At 42.5% G+C, this 18,540-nt stretch overlaps 3 protein-coding genes across 7 annotated transcripts in view; 2 read left to right on the plus strand and 1 right to left on the minus strand.

Annotated features, from left to right (window-relative positions):
* Window positions 1-9,215, plus strand: part of LOC119026487 (inactive rhomboid protein 2-like) — a 33,239-nt gene extending 24,024 nt beyond the window's left edge. For both annotated transcript variants that reach the window (XM_037110931.1, XM_037110939.1), the window contains one exon: window positions 6,424-9,215. In XM_037110931.1, coding sequence (XP_036966826.1) covers window positions 6,424-6,855 — 432 coding nt within the window. In that variant the 3' untranslated portion in view covers window positions 6,856-9,215. The remainder of the gene's footprint in view (window positions 1-6,423) is intronic.
* Window positions 9,216-9,983: 768 nt separating this feature from the next.
* aanat1 (arylalkylamine N-acetyltransferase 1) lies at window positions 9,984-14,000 on the minus strand. 2 transcript variants are annotated; one of them, XM_037111666.1, is made up of 4 exons: window positions 13,380-14,000; window positions 12,484-13,029; window positions 11,881-12,035; window positions 9,984-11,365 (listed from the first exon to the last, which is right to left on the minus strand). In XM_037111666.1, exons 2-4 carry the CDS (start codon window positions 12,629-12,631, stop codon window positions 11,060-11,062), a joined length of 609 nt encoding a protein of 202 aa, XP_036967561.1. In that variant the 5' UTR covers window positions 12,632-13,029; window positions 13,380-14,000; the 3' UTR covers window positions 9,984-11,059. The 2 variants fall into 2 exon arrangements, with proteins under 2 accessions (XP_036967561.1, XP_036967568.1); XM_037111673.1 differs by lacking the exon at window positions 13,380-14,000 and having other exon boundaries at window positions 12,484-12,648; window positions 13,021-13,171.
* A 350-nt stretch (window positions 14,001-14,350) lies between these two features.
* ube2o (ubiquitin-conjugating enzyme E2O) overlaps window positions 14,351-18,540 on the plus strand; it is a 43,305-nt gene continuing 39,115 nt past the window's right edge. Inside the window, exon 1 of one of the 3 annotated variants that reach the window (XM_037110819.1) lies at window positions 14,351-15,291. In XM_037110819.1, coding sequence (XP_036966714.1) covers window positions 14,845-15,291 — 447 coding nt within the window. In that variant the 5' untranslated portion in view covers window positions 14,351-14,844. The remainder of the gene's footprint in view (window positions 15,292-18,540) is intronic. The other 2 variants (XR_005077145.1, XM_037110806.1) reach the window with 2 other exon arrangements.

Here is an 18,540-nt window from a genome sequence, read left to right on the forward strand (position 1 = left end):
TTTCAAACAAAATTTGCCATAACAAATGAAAGTTGCATACTGTTTGCTGGAAGCACTTTCTCCAAATATCTGCTAGACAAAAGTGACCAAGGGGAACTGAAAATTAAGCAGATAAAAACACAAGAAATTGTACTCTAATTTATTTCAAGCTTCATATGTTTATTTAATATTTTGACTATAGTGAGTCCACTATCATAATGCCCTGTCAGGTGTGATGGTGGAAAGTTGAAGCAATCCAGGAGGCACGCAACATTAAAGTGAAACTCTCACCAAAATGCAACCTAGGCTTTTTTTGTGAATGTATATGAGTCAAACCTTCGTGTAAAAGCATAATTACAACGAAAGAGGCAATTTTAAGATTGACTGTAGTTTCGTTTTTGGGCAAGCTAATTTTCAATGGAGTGCTGGGGCACTCGTACACTAGCATCAATCCCTGAGTGTCGATCCCCGAGTGCGACCTGACAGGAAGGAGAGTAATGGTGGATCACTCCTCAAGCCGTCCTGTTAGGTCGCACTCGGGTATCAGCACTTTTTGTCTGCAATGACGGCGGCGCTCTGAAGATACAGCTGCTAACGTCAGTAGTTCAAAAACCTGCTTTTTAGTAAACTCTCCATACACAGACAATGTTCTCAATGCTTGTGTTCATGTGTTGAGACCCTGGTGATACTACGAGCAAAGTTTCATGTTGTGTCGAGCCTTCTTAGTGTTTTGAAAATAGCGATTTTGATGGTAGCGTACGAGTGCCCCATGCACTTCCATTGAAAATGAGTTGGAGCCAAAAATAAAAGTGCTTCTTTCATCGTGATTATGCTTTTACACAAAGTTTTGACTCACTTTCACAAATAAAGCCCAGGTTGCTTTTTGCAAAGAGTTTCACTTTAAGTGTGTGTCAGTTGCTGAGTAAACAGCATTTAAACACTACTTACATAATGTCTTTTCAAGCCTGTAAGAAGCTCTGACCACTGCCTGTCTAACAAATTAGGTTTGGAGAAGAGACGACAGAAAATATTTCATTAGCCATCATTTCCAGAAGCACTAGAAGCCTGAGACTACAACAACACCTCTGTCCTTTGTTGGTGTAACTCGATTAGTATAATCATGTATAATCTTTTCCAATTAAACATGTTATGTTTGCAAAAACTACATGTTGAGCTGTGCAAATCACTCGGCATGTGATAAGAACACAGTCTGGATTACCTACTTTTTACTGGCACGTCTCTTCAGTGTGTCTCTCTGTAAAGCCCACTTTCCCCTTTAAGAGATTAGCCTAATGCCATTGTGTGGGTTGTCAAGGGCCACTGCTGCGGTACTTGGTGAATGGGATTACATTTTCCCTTTTTTAAACAAAGACAATTGTTGTTTGGACTAGACATGTCTGGTGATGCTTCTACACCTTTATGGGCACAAAAAGGTTTGTCTAGGCACACCTATGTACTGTAAGAGTTATTCTTTTATATAATGGACAATGGTAGTGGATGACTAAGGACAAGGACTGATTAATGATTCATCTGTTAAATGACACAATAAATAATCAATGTCTTCAAATCAAATAATTAATGGGAATTTTACATTTCCTCTTGACCTCTGTATTTCTGTCTTGATGTCAAGGGGACATCTGTTATCTGTCATCCCAATGCTCTTATCACATATGTGCGTGATGTGACATGAGGTGGCTCTAAGTTTGGCGTACCTTGACGTGAGAGCCAGAAATCCCACCGTCCAACTCTCCTTAGCGCTGACTGGCTCACAGGTCTCCACACCAGGAATAACTGGAGGAAGCACATGCAAGGCACAACACTTCGGTCAAGCCACTTAAGGAGGCAGTTTAAGTGGATTATCCTTTAATTGTTAAGTTAAGGAGACCCTATGGCTTGAGCATTAATGACTCAAATAACAACTCCGACTGGAATAATGATAAATCCACAAAGAAAAAAGCAGATCTTGAGTGCTGTGAGAGGCTGCACAGCAGCTTCAGTTTCTAGTCCTTAAATCTGCAGTTTCCTTAGCTCATTGCTTCCCACAAGACAAATATTTGTGACTAAGAATTTAATAGAAATGTTTTCGTAATACATATCAAATGTCAATATTACTTTGTGAGTGACCGCTTGTGTTAGCACTCACTTGGAGGGGTTGTAACAACTGTCCATATAACTTAGCTGAATGACTTGTGAACTGTAGAGATGGTTACCAGGAAGTGTAAGTAGAGATTAAACATGTGTCACTTGGCAGGAGGTATTAGGGTGAAGACAACAGTCAGCCTGTCTGGGAATATACTGGTTGGGAACATGTGAGCTGCCGAGAAGCCAAACTGGTGTTATCTGAAATGTACCTGGTTCTACACGACTTTGGTTCCAATCAGTCTAGAAATTAATACATACTTCATTGTTTTACGTCATTAAACTGTAAACTGTAATGTAAAGAATAGGAAGTAGGCAAGCTGACCTTGGGAACTCTTTTGAAAAGTTCAGGCACTTCAAGAAAATACTTGTCCTATGATTGCACAAACCATCTGTCCATCACTTTCTATCATAGGCTAACTTCAACCTTCAACATTTCAGCAAAAGGAGAGTGCTGCCAGTGGAGTTAATCATATTTTTGTAAAGCCAGTCGAGAGAAGAGCTGAAAGACCTTTATTTAATACAGGTCTTTGCTCTTCTTTCAGTGAAGAAGTACTCTCTAGTCCTTGAACTGATTGTATAGGAGCAGCAGTACTAGCCTTTACGGAGCTGCCATTGCTGTTAGCAAACAAACAGTCACTTCTTTCGCTGGTCGTCCCATCTAAACCATGGACATAGTTGCCAGTAGTTCATGGGACATGACTGGTCCGAACCACTGTGGTTTAACCACAAGCACATGGCTTGAGGCCTGCAAATATGGTTTGCGAAATGACTTATTCTAATTTTGTTAGCTTTGCTCAGGGGCTGTGTACATGTTGCTAACATTAGCCACTGGAGGAATCTGTTGCTGCTGCCAAAGCTCTGTTTTTTTACTCTGGGGCTGTTCTTACATTTACTGTGTTAACTGTCAAAAACAGACGGTCACTGCTGCTGTCACTCAGATGTTCTTTGGCTCATGCGCTGTGTGCTTAGTGCTACTAAGTTAGCCAAGGTTGCTGCTGAATTGCAGGCTCGGGGACTCTGTATTCTGAGCACAGCACATCTGTGCCACTAGCCTGTGTAGTCTGGTCTTGTGTGATGAGTCCAAATTGCAAAGGGTAGTTTGCATGTAGGTAGCCCATCCAGTTTCTCACATGGGCCAAAGAAGACATTTAGATGAGCTCATTAGTGGCCTGTCAAATGAGTATCTTCCCTCGCCATCTCCTCTGCCTTGACAAACACATAGACAGACAGACAGACAGACACTAAATTAAATTGTAGATAATTGAAGTGCAGTATGACTGTTATCATGCTTCCATTCTCATGGATTTATATGCAACAGTTAATCACTACTAAGGAGCTAGGTTGGCTATCTGAGCAAATGGTGAGTGAGCACGGTGTGTGTTAGAAACGTGTCAGCCTGCGTGTCCGGGCTGTGTGGGTTGAGTCCTGTGCTATGTTCCTTTTCTGTTTGTGGGAGTTTAATGTCTTCACAGATTAGCCATCTGCCTGTGACCAGGCCAAGCCTCCAAACTCAGCTCTGACGTCACTGTAATCTGCTCACCTTTACTGCCTGACCCAGGGCTCATACTGTCGTTCTTCCGCAGAACTAGATCTAAAACTAAGAAATGATAAACCTGCATTTGTACAGTAAGCATAAACAACATGTACGTCAGGTTTCATAATCACCACAAAGCCCCAAACTGAGACCGAGTGGCTCAGAACGCTTCCCAAATCTGTAATTAATGCAACATTTCTGCTTATTGAGAATAATTTACTACATTTGACCAGAGAGAGATGTTAGTGAGTTGTTAAATTAATACTCTCTAGGTTAATTGTTGCCAAGATATAGTAATCAGGTTAAAATCCAACTGACATTAAGTTGGATTAATTACCTTACAAGCATGAACACTTGTCTTGTCCTTAATCTTAACTTGTTGTACGAGTGACACAGCAAATGCTCACGAAGAAAAGTGCACTGTTAATATTGCTTTGCACAACAAACATGCAAATGTCTCTTGATCCTGTGTGATAGTGGTGCGCTTCTTATTCTAATATACCACGAACACACTTAGAGCACGCTCTCTTACTTATGACATATAGGATACAGAACAAGTCACACCAGTGATAGAGATCCTTCTTCCAAAAAACTGGCAAATGCTTAAAGTATGACTGTTTTGTGTGCAGCAGTGTACAAATAACGCAAGCAGCCAGATTTTCTCTTTTTCTGCTGGGAAATTTGAATCTAACATGAAGAACACAATTAGATGAAGTTTTGATATCTCAAGGAAGAAAATGCCATGTGACACAGTTTGGTCCCAAATCTATGCAACCTACTTCAGTGATCCTGGAGGAGGCACTCACTGTTTGGAATAAAAATTGTGATTATTTGAAGCAGACATAAATGAACAAAGTGCTGTCACCATTAAGCAGGATGTATGCATTTTATGTCTGGTACACATCAGAGATGATGTGTGTCATGTGTCGGGTGCTCAGGCGTACATGTGAGTCTTTTGTATACGCAGTGTGGAGGTTGTTCTCTGTGTAAGTGCAAATATGGAGGAAGCCCTTCAGCTTTCTGTTGCAACTAAAACCAATAAACCATATTCACATGGCAACTATTATGCTCTGATGTCACGCTCAGGGTGGGAAACTCAAAGGTTGTACTACTGAGTTCCAGGTTTAAAGTTGTATAAATGTTCCTGACTTATCAACAACTGAATATTTGATAACCATTAGCTTCCTTTAGACAACAGCCATACCTGGCTTACATACACTATATTACCAAAAGTATTCGCTCACCCATTCAAATGATCAGAATCAGGTGTTCTAATCACTTGGCCTGGCCCCAGGTGTATAAATTCAAGCACTCAGGCATGCAGACTGTGAAACAAGACATTTGTGAAAGAATGGGCCGCTCTCAGGAGCTCAGTGAATTCCAGCGTGGAACTGTCATAGGATGCCACTTGTGCAACAAATCCAGTCGTGAAATTTCCTCGCTCCTAAATATTCCACAGTCAACTGTCAGCTCTATTATAACAAAATGGAAGCGTTTGGGAACAACAGCAACTCAGCCACGAAGTGGTAGGCCACGTAAAGTGACGGAGAGGGGTCAGCGGATGCTGAAGCGCATAGTGCAAAGAGGTCGCCGACTTTCTGCACAGTCAATTGCTAGAGAGCTACAAACTTCATGTGACCTTCAGATTAGCCCAAGTACAGTACGCAGAGAGCTTCATGGAATGGGTTTCCATGGCCGAGCAGCTGCAGCCAAGCCACACATCACCAAGTGCAATGCAAGGCGTCGGATGCAATGGTGTAAAGCACGCCGTCACTGGCCTCTAGAGCAGTGGAGACGCGTTCTCTGGAGTGATGAATCACGCTTTTCATCTGGCAATCTGATGGACGAGTCTGGGTTTGGAGGTTGCCAGGAGAACGGTACATTTCAGATTGCATTGTGCCAACTGTGAAATTTGGTGGAGGAGGAATTATGGTATGGGGTTGTTTTTCAGGAGCTGGGCTTGGCCCCTTAGTTCCAGTGAAAGGAACATTGAATGCTTCAGGATACCAAAACATTTTGGACAATTCCATGCTCCCAACCTTGTGGGAACAGTTTGGAGCGGGCCCCTTCCTCTTCCAACATGACTGTGCACCAGTGCACAAAGCAAGGTCCATAAAGACGTGGATGACAGAGTCTGGTGTGGATGAACTTGACTGGCCTGCACAGAGTCCTGACCTGAACCCGATAGAACACCTTTGGGATGAATTAGAGCGGAGACTGAGAGCCAGGCCTTCTCGACCAACATCAGTGTGTGACCTCACCAATGCGCTTTTGGAAGAATGGTCAAAAATTCCTATAAACACTCTCCTCAACCTTGTGGACAGTCTTCCCAGAAGAGTTGAAGCTGTAATAGCTGCAAAAGGTGGACCGACATCATATTGAATTCTATGAGTTAGGAATGGGATGGCACTTCAGTTCATAGAATGAGTAAAGGCAGGTGAGCGAATACTTTTGGTAATATAGTGTAGGTCTAAATGAAATATTAACGTGCATCTTGGACACATTTATTAGCTAGATAGATTTTTGACTATCCATTACCTTTTTAGTTGCTGATAAATTGGTAAACGGTGAAATGTTAATGATTTGTCAAATTCTCTACTGACTTGCAACCTACAACAGCACATTTGAGATTCCCGCCCTGAGCATAACATTGGAGGAAAATGTTCACCGTGTGAATATGGTCAAAGGGCCTCCCTTTCTTTGCTTGGTTTTAAATGATTTAAGGGATGGTCTGTGAGTTATCTTTTTCTCCTGTTCTCTCCCTGCAGGTGGGTCCAGCAGGGTCTCAGTTTGGACTCCTTGCTTGCCTGTTTGTTGAGCTGTTTCAAGGTTGGCAGATGCTGGAGAAGCCATGGAAGGCCTTTTACAAACTGTTTGGCATCGTCCTCTTCCTCTTCCTGTGTGGCCTTCTGCCGTGGATCGACAATATCGCCCACATTTTCGGTTTCCTCAGTGGCATGCTGCTCTCCTTTGCCTTCCTGCCCTACGTCACCTTCGGGACTTTCGACACGTACCGTAAACGCATCCTCATTGCTGTCTCGTTGTTGGCCTACATTGGGCTGTTCTCTTCCCTCATCGTTTGGTTTTATATATACCCAATAAACTGGCACTGGCTGGAGCATCTCACCTGCTTGCCTTTCACAAACAAGTTCTGTGAAAAGTACGACATAGACCACAACATTGACGATGTGGTGCACTAGTCTTGGAATGATCAGAGTCTTTGATCATTCCCAGCTGTTTCCAGGTCAGGCCTTTTTAAGAGTGTGGCAATCATATTTTTTTTTTTTTAATTATTATTATTCACTTGTCCGAGAACCTGATCAAAGGAACAGAGTGGATTGGTCTCTTCTCTTGACCCTGATGACTTGCTTACTTTGCTAAAACTTTCCTAAACCTTTTTAATCCTCAGTAAAGGCTGGCACCACCTAGCATGTTAATTTGCTAATGGGCTAGCTGATCCTCAGAATCAGAGGACAGGAAAAGATACTCAGGACGTCAAAACTGCATGGAGCTGGAGGAACCTAAAGGAAAGATCTACAGAGTGAAAGAATCCCTCAGTCTCATCAATCTAAAGAAGTCAAATGATCGAGGAAGACATGGGTGACATTCAATCACTTTTCCTTTCAAATCTATGGACGACACACAGCTGAGATGAAAAGGAAAGCTGATGCCATAATGGGTTTTAAGATGTGTCAGATGCCTCCACTTACTAATTCTTGTTTTCAGTTACACTGGGTTTAAACTAAACAAGCTTTCTTTCAGTTCTACGACTTCTCGATGTCTGGTGACAGTTAAATTTTGTTTTTTGTTTTTAATCTCTTGTTATTTTGTATGTACGCACTTGGCATGCCTATATTCTTTGGAGCCGTGAAATGTTTTACGCTAAAGGTAACGGTGTGTTCAAAGTATTAACTGTGCAGCCGGAATAGAGAAAGTCAAATATCAGAGGTCAATTGAGGCAAGATTTCAGTCTAAAACCACTAGTTGCCTTAAACAGACTATGCCATTTTACAAAGATGCCTCATTTTACTTTTGCATATTGCCTCTGAACAACTTACTGAATGCTGATGAACACACTTATGACCCTAACCTACCAAAGCAACTTCACATGCTGCTTATATGCATGTTGTTTTATCCACAATCACTTTGTTTTCTGTCACTGCCACAAACGCAAGTTCTAACGCTATGGGTCACGCTCTACCTGTAGTGTCTCATTTTTGTCAACACAGTGGTGCTTGAAGCATTTTGTAGATTCATGCTTAAAAAAAAGTACTCATGAAAGTACTCATGAAATTTTTTTCCAGGGGTTATTATCCGAACAGGCCTTCTGTTGGATCAAAAGTTGGAAGTTTTGTACTGTACTTTTTTTTTGTACTTCTTTATTACTCTGATAGCTGCAAAATCACAAGATTTAATATGTTTCCACTGAGCATTGACATGTCTTTGTAATACAATTTAATAGACTTGTGTTTTTACCATTCACTTTTTCCAGTACCGTCCTTGACAAAAACAATGCAAGAATGTTTACTTTTAACTTTGGCTGGCCGTGACACGAAATACATTTCTCAATACTTAAAAATCTCCTCTAAAGCACTTCATTAAACGCTTGGACTGGGCAACAAAAATGCACATAGTGACAATTTTGACCAAATTCCTCAAAATTAATAATGCAACGTTACGTAGTAGGGATGACTGTTGCCTTTCATAAACTATTGACACAATGAGATTTCTCATAAATAATCATCAGTAATATGGATGTAATGACTAAGTGGGTAAAGGCAAGTATTAGAACAAGTAGAGCAGTAGGTAAGTTCTATAGTTTCATGTCACGATAACAATAGGATATTGATGTATTGCCCAGCCCTACTTTTAACTGTTTTCAACAATAGTGTTACTGCAGACATAGAATTCTCCTTAAACAGACACACTCAGAGTCAACATGAACAAAGTCTTGCATGCTTTCAGCCACTCATTTGGATTGTGTTCCTCAGCCTCAACTATCGCTGTTTCGGTATGTCCTTGACAAAGTCACAAGTCCTAAAACCTGAAGTGAAACATTTCTTTCATGGCATGTTACCACCTTTGCTTGGGTCTCGGTTGTTGTTCCTGACTCTGTGCATGTGTTGATCAGAGATGCTGGGAAAGCCCCAGTAATGACTGTCGTGTGAAGGATTATGTGTGTTACTAAGTGAGTTATGAGATTATGTGAGTTTGTCTGTGGGGCTGACTCACTGATCATCTGGTGTTGTTGAAAACATGAGTGTAAGTAACGTGCAGTGACATCCACCTCTTTCAAGGGAACCCCTGTACTGTGCCTTTTGACGTGTGAGTGCTTGATCTGAAAAACATCACTCATCTTCAGTCATAACTGTATGCAGCTGCGTGTGCATTGGGACCAAATCATTTCACCTTCTTTGTATTTATTGGAATTAAAAAGAAAAGGGAAAGTTTTAAATGAATTTCAAGTCATAGCCATGGTACTGTTCTGTTTTTGCTTTTATATGTGAAAATATATGTGTAATAAAGCAGTTGTCTCAAAATAAATGCCACAAGTAATGAGGTTGTGTGTCTCAAAGAGAAGATTCATTTCATGTTAGTCCAATGAAATGTTAGGCACTGAACAATGAGGTTGTGTTTGACACAAATTGTTTGTCTTTATATTTCCTTTATGGTGTTTTGACCCTGAAATAACTTAAAGTGAGAAGACTTGCAAACTATATTTTGTTCAGGCAGCTCTAATTTAATCTTGTAAATTGAACAATAATCACAAATCCTTAAAGGGGCTCTGTGGAATTTCTGTGTTTAAAGGGAGCTGTTAGTATGTAAGCAGACTCCATTTCTAAACTAATGTTTGCTGCTGTTGCTTTCTGTTAGTGGGAGCAGACAGAGGCACTGAGATGAGGCATGTGAGAACTTCACGAAGAAAAAAAAACGTGATTAATACTTGTAAACTGCTACAAATTGTCACATAGAGTCCTTTAATCCAAAAAATGATTAAAAGCTCTGGAACAATTACATATCTTTCGATGATATTTCTTTCTCAATTACAATCAAAATGGCTATTCCTAATATACAGTAAATGATGAGATCTAAAAGCAGACGTGATAGAAAATAGAATCTGTATTTATTTTATTTTTATTTATTTTTTTAGGAACAAAACAATGTACAAAAAAAAACAAAAAACATTTGTCTTGATTCAAGACTTTGGGAGGCAGAGGTGGTGATGGTCTACAAGGGGGAAGGTAAGAGGAGACTAGAAGAGAAGAGAGAAAGAGCACAATAAGGATATCTAAATCTGGGGGATGTGTTGGTGATTATACTTCACTTGTTTTCTAGGAAATGCTATATTTTATCCTCTGAATATATGTCACATACTGTACACACCTCACAGATGTTCAGAACATGTTAAGAATACTTGTGTAACAGTGTTGAGACTGACTGGACCGTTCAACAGACTGTGCATGTACATTATCTGACCTTTGATTGCTGATTACCCTCCCTTTGTGATTTAATTCCATAGTGATTGAAGGTTATATAAGAACTGGCCTCCTGTCAAGTCCGTACTCCAAACAAATAGGGGGTAGCATATCACTAGCATAACCGCTAACTGCTGCTAACTGTGCTCCAGGGAGAACGTTGCCGTTGTTTGCTATCATACTATCACCTGTTCGGGGCTAGCTGGTTAGCATGCTAATACAATAGGTATCTGCAACACAATACACAGATGTATTTGACACAACAAAATGCTATTTACTCATTCTTTTGATATAATTGTTGTTAATTTTTGAATGGTTTTAACTGACGTTCTTGTTTATTGCACCTTTAACTGTTTACTTTGGAATATTACTTTATAGATTTGATACTGTCATAGTTATACAAAATGGAACATAACCAGTAATCTACTGCTGCTGTGAAAGGCATTCAGTTTACACAATACTATACAGGATATACATTCATTATGAGAAGAGGCTTCATACAGAGCCGAACATCATGTTAGACTCATTAAATAAATGTAAATAAGGGGGGAAAGAAAGAAACAAGGCAGCTGTGTTCTATTGCATAATAAATATATCAAAATAAGAATAAAATGGCTTTATACAACAACAACAAAATCTGACATTCTTTCAGGACTCTTTCAAAGATCCAGTTTTCCAGATAAACTACAGATCAATGTATTTGTATTTTCTGACCACTGTTCCAAACAGCTGTTGTTGGCCACTGGATGGCATCTTTGCTCCCTGCTCACACACACCTCACTGTCTGCTGAGCACTCGCAGTGATGATCACAAACACTCGGCTGGACACTCGCGTACAACGAAGCTGCTCAGATGTCCCCTCGTCCTGACTCCAAGGGGAGAGCATCCCCCAGCCAGAGAAAATATGCAGAAAGTCCCTCAACGCTCCTCAACAGCCGCTGTTCCTACGCATGAAGGCGTGGCCCCTGACCGGGTAGAGCATCTCGATGAAGGTGAGGGGCCCCACCGTGATGTCACTGGGGCCCTGCACCTTGAAGCCCGATTTCTGGTAGAAGGGGACCAGGAAGTCTTCACACATGAGCACAGCGCGGCGGATGTAGGGCAGGCAGCGGAGGTACTGCAGATAGCGCCACATCAGGATGGAGCCTTTGCCCTGTTGGCGAAAGGTCCTGTGGACGGCTAGGACATGGATGTGGACGGTGGTACCGTGAGGCTTGTGGAGCGTCAGGGCATCCTGGAAAACAAATGGGGGGGTAGAGAGGTGTGAGAACAGCAGAGTGTCTGTTGGGCTCAGGAGGAAGTGTCACTGAGTTTTAATTAAGGATATTTAATACCAGAGGGAGGAAAGGATAGAAAAAATCCTTAATGAGTCAAGTTTACTCAGTGCTGTTGGGGAGACAGAGACATTCCAGTCTTAAACAAACAGTATGTGATTTTCCCCATCAGAGTTTAATGATGTTGCGAATTATAATATGTTTTTCACGATGGCTCTAAATATCATGGACCCTGCACCAGCACCTCTCTTCACGTGGGTTTTTGGATCAGTGGCCTTGATGCTGCACCACTTTGTTTCCACTGACTTTCTGTGCAACATCCATCCACACCCCCTGAATTCTCACGCACGTTACACCCTCGACATGCCCTTAAATCTTCTCTCTCTTAATCTGCCCTGAACCTCCACTTGCATTTCCCTTTGCCAGTCAGCCTGAGCTCACGCAGGAGGTTCAGGTGTCCTCCGCTCTGTCTTACCGCGGTAAGCCTCTCCTGGTCCCAGAGTGAACCGATGATGAAAGCCACCAGACGTCCCTCCTCGAACCAGCCAAGAGACAGCTCAGGGCACAGGGTGAGGAAGTGACGCACCTCGTCCAGGTGGAGGGGACACTCGCCGGACACTGAGATGAAGGCTGTGAGGAGGAGAAGCAGTGGGGTCAGAAATTATACATCCAGACGCCAGCGTGACTGGAAAGAGGACGTAATGTCTGTCTTCTCTGCTGTCTACACTGGATCACCTGAAATCATCACATCACCTTTTTTTTGGAATGGAATACACATTCTACAAGTATTATGGTCATTGGAAAAAGTCAAATTCTGCTCCGAAAATATTCATAACATAAATAAAGGAGGTTATATTTTGCTTACAGAGTTATTCTTTGTTCACCTCCGTTAGACACCAACGTGAGTGGCAACATGAACTGAGGCTGTAGCTGCATGAGACTGAATAAAAGTTCCTGATCTTCCTATAAAATACACAAACACGTTTCTGCGCGTAACTGTGCCAGGACCGATTGTCCTGGAGTGATTAAAACAAACAATAACAAGTCATGTGACAAAAAAAAAAAAAAATGCGTTTACCTTCTCTCTCGATCTCGAACACACTGATGGCATCCTCCGGGCTGAGGGAGCGGAACTCGCTGGCCGGCAGCGTGTGGCGGCGGCCCCGCGGCCCCGGAGAGCGCATGTGGAGCGGCCTCATGAACGACACTGCGCTCACAACCGACATGGTCTTCTCTTTCCGCCCTTAGGATTTTTAAAGTAAAGCAAAGACGCTGAGATTTGACTCTCTGGCTTTCTTTTGCACTCGCGAGTGTCTCTGGAAGTCTGACGCGTGCGTTAACAGGATGGACTGAGCGGAGAAAGGCGCACGCTCAGTATTTATAGTCCCGGCGAGCAGGGGTGGCCGGTGATAATCCCGAGGCCAGCTGGATGACCCTTTACTCCCCGTGAGTGTGGTGAACAATAAACATATTTAGTCGGGGTTAGGAGGGATGTTTGTGTGTTGAGAATTAACCTGGTCATGCCACCGTCACACCAGCAGCAGATTTGGATTTTCCTGATCATGTGTTGGATTTCTCAAGACAACATACGACCGACCTGTTATCAGTGGCTCACCTGTTGGGGCTGCAGAGTGGACGAAAGAGTCGGAGAGGAACCAGTTAACCGTCAGTGTCAGTGTTGATTACAGATGCCTCAGTTGGTGTTGCTTAACTGGGCCATCAAAAGGAAGCGCGTTACCACCCTTCATGTGACTCCTCAAAGGGAGACTTCCATAGTCCCCCCCCCCACTATCCCTATAAGTCGCGATCTTTCCACGCTTTATTCGCCCCCCGCCCCCCCCCCCCCGACATCTGTAAGAGGATTACAAAATGTGTAGGAGTTTGTTCGTCAGTCTTAAATAAGCTATGTTGTTTGGAACGTTAGGAATTTCGAGCAGACATTTGGTTATAGTGACAGTTGTTGTCCTCTCTCACCGAACTTCACAGCACTTTCCATTTCACTGTTTTATTTATTGTAATGTCTGATTTGCATGTCGTGTCTTTTTATGTTGTTGCTGATGCCTTTTCCCACTTGTGTGATTGTGGTTTTAATTGTACATTTGATTGTAAAATAAAGGTGTCAATGCAGATAAAAACCTGTCCTATGTTACGACATGAATTCTGTTTTTTTGGGTGGATTTTCCCTTTATACTCATATTTAAACAAAACAAAACAAAACAAAACAAAACAAAACAAAACAAAAAACAATAGAAACACATATAAACCATCATATTTCCTGTGCAATCTGAATGTCTCCAGGCAATTATTTCATTTATTTCCATGTATATTTCTAAAGCACCATGTGTGTATTACAGCTATGGGCGCAATTACTATCATGTGCAGTTGTCCTGTTGGTCATATCTGTAATAAAATGCAAACAGTGTACATAGTCTTATTTTTCACTTTTCCTTTATTTTATTTTATTCTATTCTTGCATTGTTTTGCTTTTCTAAATGTCATCTAGCGCTCAGTCGCTGTTCTTTTCCCTCTGCCTATGACTCTTAAGCTGTTCTATCACGTGAATTTCCTCCCTGAGTGATTAATAAAGTCTTTATCTCAAAACATGTCATGTCATGTCATTGTCCGAACCGCTTATCCCTTTCCATGGGGTTGCAGGGTGTTGCTGCTGGAGCCAATCCCAGCCTTGTCTCAGGGCGAGGGCAGGGTACTCCCTGGATAAGTCGCCAGCTCATCGCAGGGCCCTCACTAGTGAGCCATGTGGGGTTCAGTATCTCGCTCAAGGACACTTCGACATGCAGCTCAGCCCTGCCCGGAGCTGGGATTTGAACCAGTGACCTTCCGATCACTAGTCGACCTGCTCTACCCGCTGAGCTACAGCCGCCCCTATCTCAAAACAAATATTGACAAATTAACTACTTTTAAAAATAAATACACACCATGCAGTCGTTAAACGGAATCGCTAAACAACTCAAGGTACTTTAATGTGCGTATTCTCTTTGTGTTCGTAGTTATTTTTGATGAATATCTATGTATGAATAAGTTGAACTGTGTTTTTAAAAGCCATGCATCCGTGTGAAAACTTTGGAAATGTTCTTCTCTCTGGGGGAAATTTACCTTTAAGAGCCAGGAATGTATAACAAATCAGCGTTAGTGTGACATGCAGTTATAGCTGGGCTGCCGCTCCGCACAAAACAACAGAATATTACGTTTAATTGAACGTTTCAATCCCAAACTGACTTGGACGAGTGTATAACAGCCTGCGGCTCACACTGCCGCCCAGTGGCGACGGACGCTACTGCGTGATGACGCTATCACACTGCGCTTGTTACGCCGCTCCCGTACCGACGTAAACACGTGCACTTCGCTGCTTCCAGGTTATCGTTTTTTTCATTCCACCGTCATCCTCGCGCTCTAGCATCACTCCCTGACAACAGCAGCGATGGCGGAGCCCGTAGCATCGGATGCGGCGGCCACGACGGACGCAGCGATAGCGGCAGCATCTCCGACCCCGGGCCTCTCTCCAGCAGCCAGCCCGGGCTCGGAGCCTCCATCCATGGCTCTGTCTCCCACGGCGGACGGCTCCCAGCGGCTGCTCTTCTCCCACGACCTGGTCTCCGGGAGGTACCGCGGCTCAGTCCGGTTTGGCCTCGTACGGATGATCCACGGCGAGGAGGATTTTAACTCAGACTCGGACATCGATGATGGCGGAGGGAGAGGCGGTGGTGGTGGAGGGGGTGGCGGCGGCGGTGGAGGAGGAGGAGGACGAGTCCCGTGCGGTTCGGACACTGAGAGCGCTGTGGACACCCCGAGTCGGCCTCTGGTGAGGGGATTTGTCCGCGTCCAGTGGTACCCTGAAGGAGGCAAGCAGGACATCAGGGAAACAAAGGTACCACACAGCAGCTAATGTATTGAGTGTTCACACCGAGGCTGGCTTGTTCCTCCAGCCTGACACGAGGGCTGCTGTGTTTTTCAACTGCCTGCTTTGGCTCGGGAGAGATGACTCGACTTGCTAACCAGCCCTGGGATAAGGTTCACCCAGTTAATCCATCCTACAGCGCTCAGCCTAGCTCGCTATCTGGCTAGTGTTCAAGCACACATGCTAGCTAGCAGTTTAGCTCATAGCCTCATGTCACTCAGCTGATGCTGGCAGGCTAAACAGGGTTGTTCCACCTGCCTGCGTCCATGTAGCCGCCGAGGCATCAAATGTACACGCCTGAGTGACTGGCCAGGTCGCAGCTTTGTGTCTGGAGATGTATCTACAGGGTTTGGCAGGTGCACGTCCCCGCTAGGAACCTTACACCTATCGATTAGCTCATCCTGTAGCTCCTCAGCTGGGTGTGACTTGGCCCGAGAACAGGCATTGTTGTCAGTCACTTTCTATGATAGAACAGCCGTAATTATTATTATTCCCATAACGTCCCAGTTAATCTGCTTGGATACACCTGAGTGCTGTTAAACCTGTCTGACCTGTCCTCTTCAGTGACAGTGACGGTTAACACACGGACAACACACAAGCTCTCACCAGAGCCAGTGCGAGCTTGTGATGTCTGCAGTTCTGTAGCTGAAGTTAGTCTTGGTCAAAGCATTTGATCAGTTGAATAGTTGATCTGCAGACAACTAGTTAGATGATGATGATCATTGTCTCCTGCCTTGTTCCGCATGGAGACACAGTCAGGTGTACATCTGTTGTCCACACTCAACATCACATGTTTTCTTTCACTCTAGAGCTGCAATGATTAAACAAATATTCGTTTTCAACTTTCAAATGAATTGCCCGGTTTGAGTTAGTTAGTTTACTTTTCTCTTTTTTTTTTTTTCCCGAAGAAAAAAATTAAAATTTCTCTGATATCCAGCTTCTTTAAATATGAATACTTTCTGGTTTCCCAAGTCCTCTATATCAGTAAGCTATCTATGGGTTGTGGTCAAATGACATTTTAAGACGTCATCTTGGGCTCTGGGAAATGTTGATCAGCGTTTTTTTCCCCCCAATTTTGTCAATTTATCAAGATATAAAATGACAGTGAAACTAATTGTTTCTTTCAGTTTGATTCAATCTGCAACCAAATAATGAATCAAACTGTAACTGGTAAAGAAATAGGAAATCTGCTGTCAATGTATATTCCTCAGGGCTTTCTAGATTTCTCCTGGGACTTGTGGAGACGGGTCACAGGGTTTAATGGAGGACTGGTCTGGAAACGGCTCATACTAGCAGGTTTTAGAGACACGGGACAGGACCAGAAGAAGCCTGTTTTAGAGCCCACTGTTGCTTTGTTTTGTCCTTTAGGCTAAACGAGTCACGTTCTGGTCTGAGAGTCATTCAACCTCTGTCACAACAAAGGCTCAGTGAAACAATGATGCTGATGTTTACACACCACTTGTGCTGTTAATGCTGTGTCATTACTAGTCAGTGTCCCCCCAAAGGATCTAGTGTGTGCTTGTGTGCGCTCGTATATATTTCATTCTGTACTATTCTTGCTTATGTTTTGTGTATTTTTGTGTGTGTGTGACTCTTGTCTGCTTGTCAGCACGCACCGCATGCCCTGTCTCAGCAGGCTCCGTCTTAGTTGCATATTACATCCTGAGAGCAGGGTGAAGATTCAGATCAATAATTCATGATTACTTCCTGCAGTGTGCAAAGTTGCTTAGCTTCAAGATGAGATTTCCACAAAATTTTGACTTGCATGTATTCTGCAGGGGGTGACTCAAGTTTGAAACGTTTTCTCTCAGGAGTAATCAGTTGAGGTGCAAGTGATGCAGAAAATCTCTCCTCGCGTATCAGGAGTTTCTCTTGAGGAGGATTTTCACAGCAGTGTGATTCTGATAAGAGTTCAGAGACAGAGAGCAGCACCAGTTAGGTGAAAATTATACCTGAATGTTGTATTCTTAGTTTCGTTGTTATTTCATGGTTATGCATGAAGATGGATCTCACCTTTTTATGAAACCTGATTTTCTGTGGCACACTGGCTGTGTGCTCTATGAGAGTAGCCAGCATAATGAAGATTTGTCAGCATGAAAACTGAGATGATAGACCACTGGTATTATTTATTTTTTTTAGGTTGAGGCGATTCAAATAATTGTGTCTGACCAACTGTGGCTGAAAAATAAGTTTATCTGCATCTTGCAGACTTCCCCAAAAAAATGAACATCAGTACATCACGCAGCTACCACACAACAACAACACATATCCCTGTTGGAGATTGTCTGTGGAAGGAGGGGAGACAACAACACAAAAAGCAATATGACTGATACTTCTTATCCTTTAGTGTTGCAAATTGTGCTGTAATGTAATACCTCATAACACTCTTAATCAGTCAGGGACACTAAATGGATCATTTCACTAAATGAGTAGCTAATTGATTAACAATAATTTCCTGTGTAAACAAATGAAATGATGCATTAATCATTTCTGAAATACATTTTTGAGGGTTCCAGACAGAATTTTTCACACTGGTTGTAGTAATGTGCCTAACTTTTATCATTAAGGTGCACCAGCACATAATAAAGGTGCATTTTAATAAGATTTCTTAGACATTATGTTTCAAATACATGTTTTTCTCCATCTAAATTAAACACAACAAGAAACTGCGATAACCTCCGTCTTAACCAGTAAACAAGAACATTTCAGGCGCACCAGTGCAGCCAATGAAAATGATGAAAATGTTTGGACTAACTTTTTAACACCCTGTTATCACATTGCCATTGCTCTCCCAATTAGCAGGCTTTATCCAGTCTGTTTATATTCACGAGGGTAGACACAATATTACTGCAAAATGCAGCTTTAAATCAATTCTTCCTTGCAGTTGAAATAAGAACCACAGTGAAGGTAGGATTTATTGTTGTATTGGATTGAATTGTCTGTAGCTAGGTGCACTTATAATCTGGAGAGTGTCACAATATTTTTTTATGTATTAGACTATACATATAATGATTTGTGGTGTAAATCACCAGTTGAGTCACCATGTGATATTTTAATTCTTTGGACAACGATGCAATATGTGCCGACATCAGAAAGTCTGCCACGATGCAGTTTTTATTCTATTCATTGGCCTGCAATCTGATCTGAAACTAAATCATCGGTTACAGTTATCAGTTATCATCGGTTACAGATAAAGCTGCCCTCCCTTTTCTTTTCTGC

Source organism: Acanthopagrus latus, chromosome 1 (genome assembly GCF_904848185.1).
Source record: "Acanthopagrus latus isolate v.2019 chromosome 1, fAcaLat1.1, whole genome shotgun sequence".
NCBI classification, from domain to species: domain Eukaryota; kingdom Metazoa; phylum Chordata; class Actinopteri; order Spariformes; family Sparidae; genus Acanthopagrus; species Acanthopagrus latus.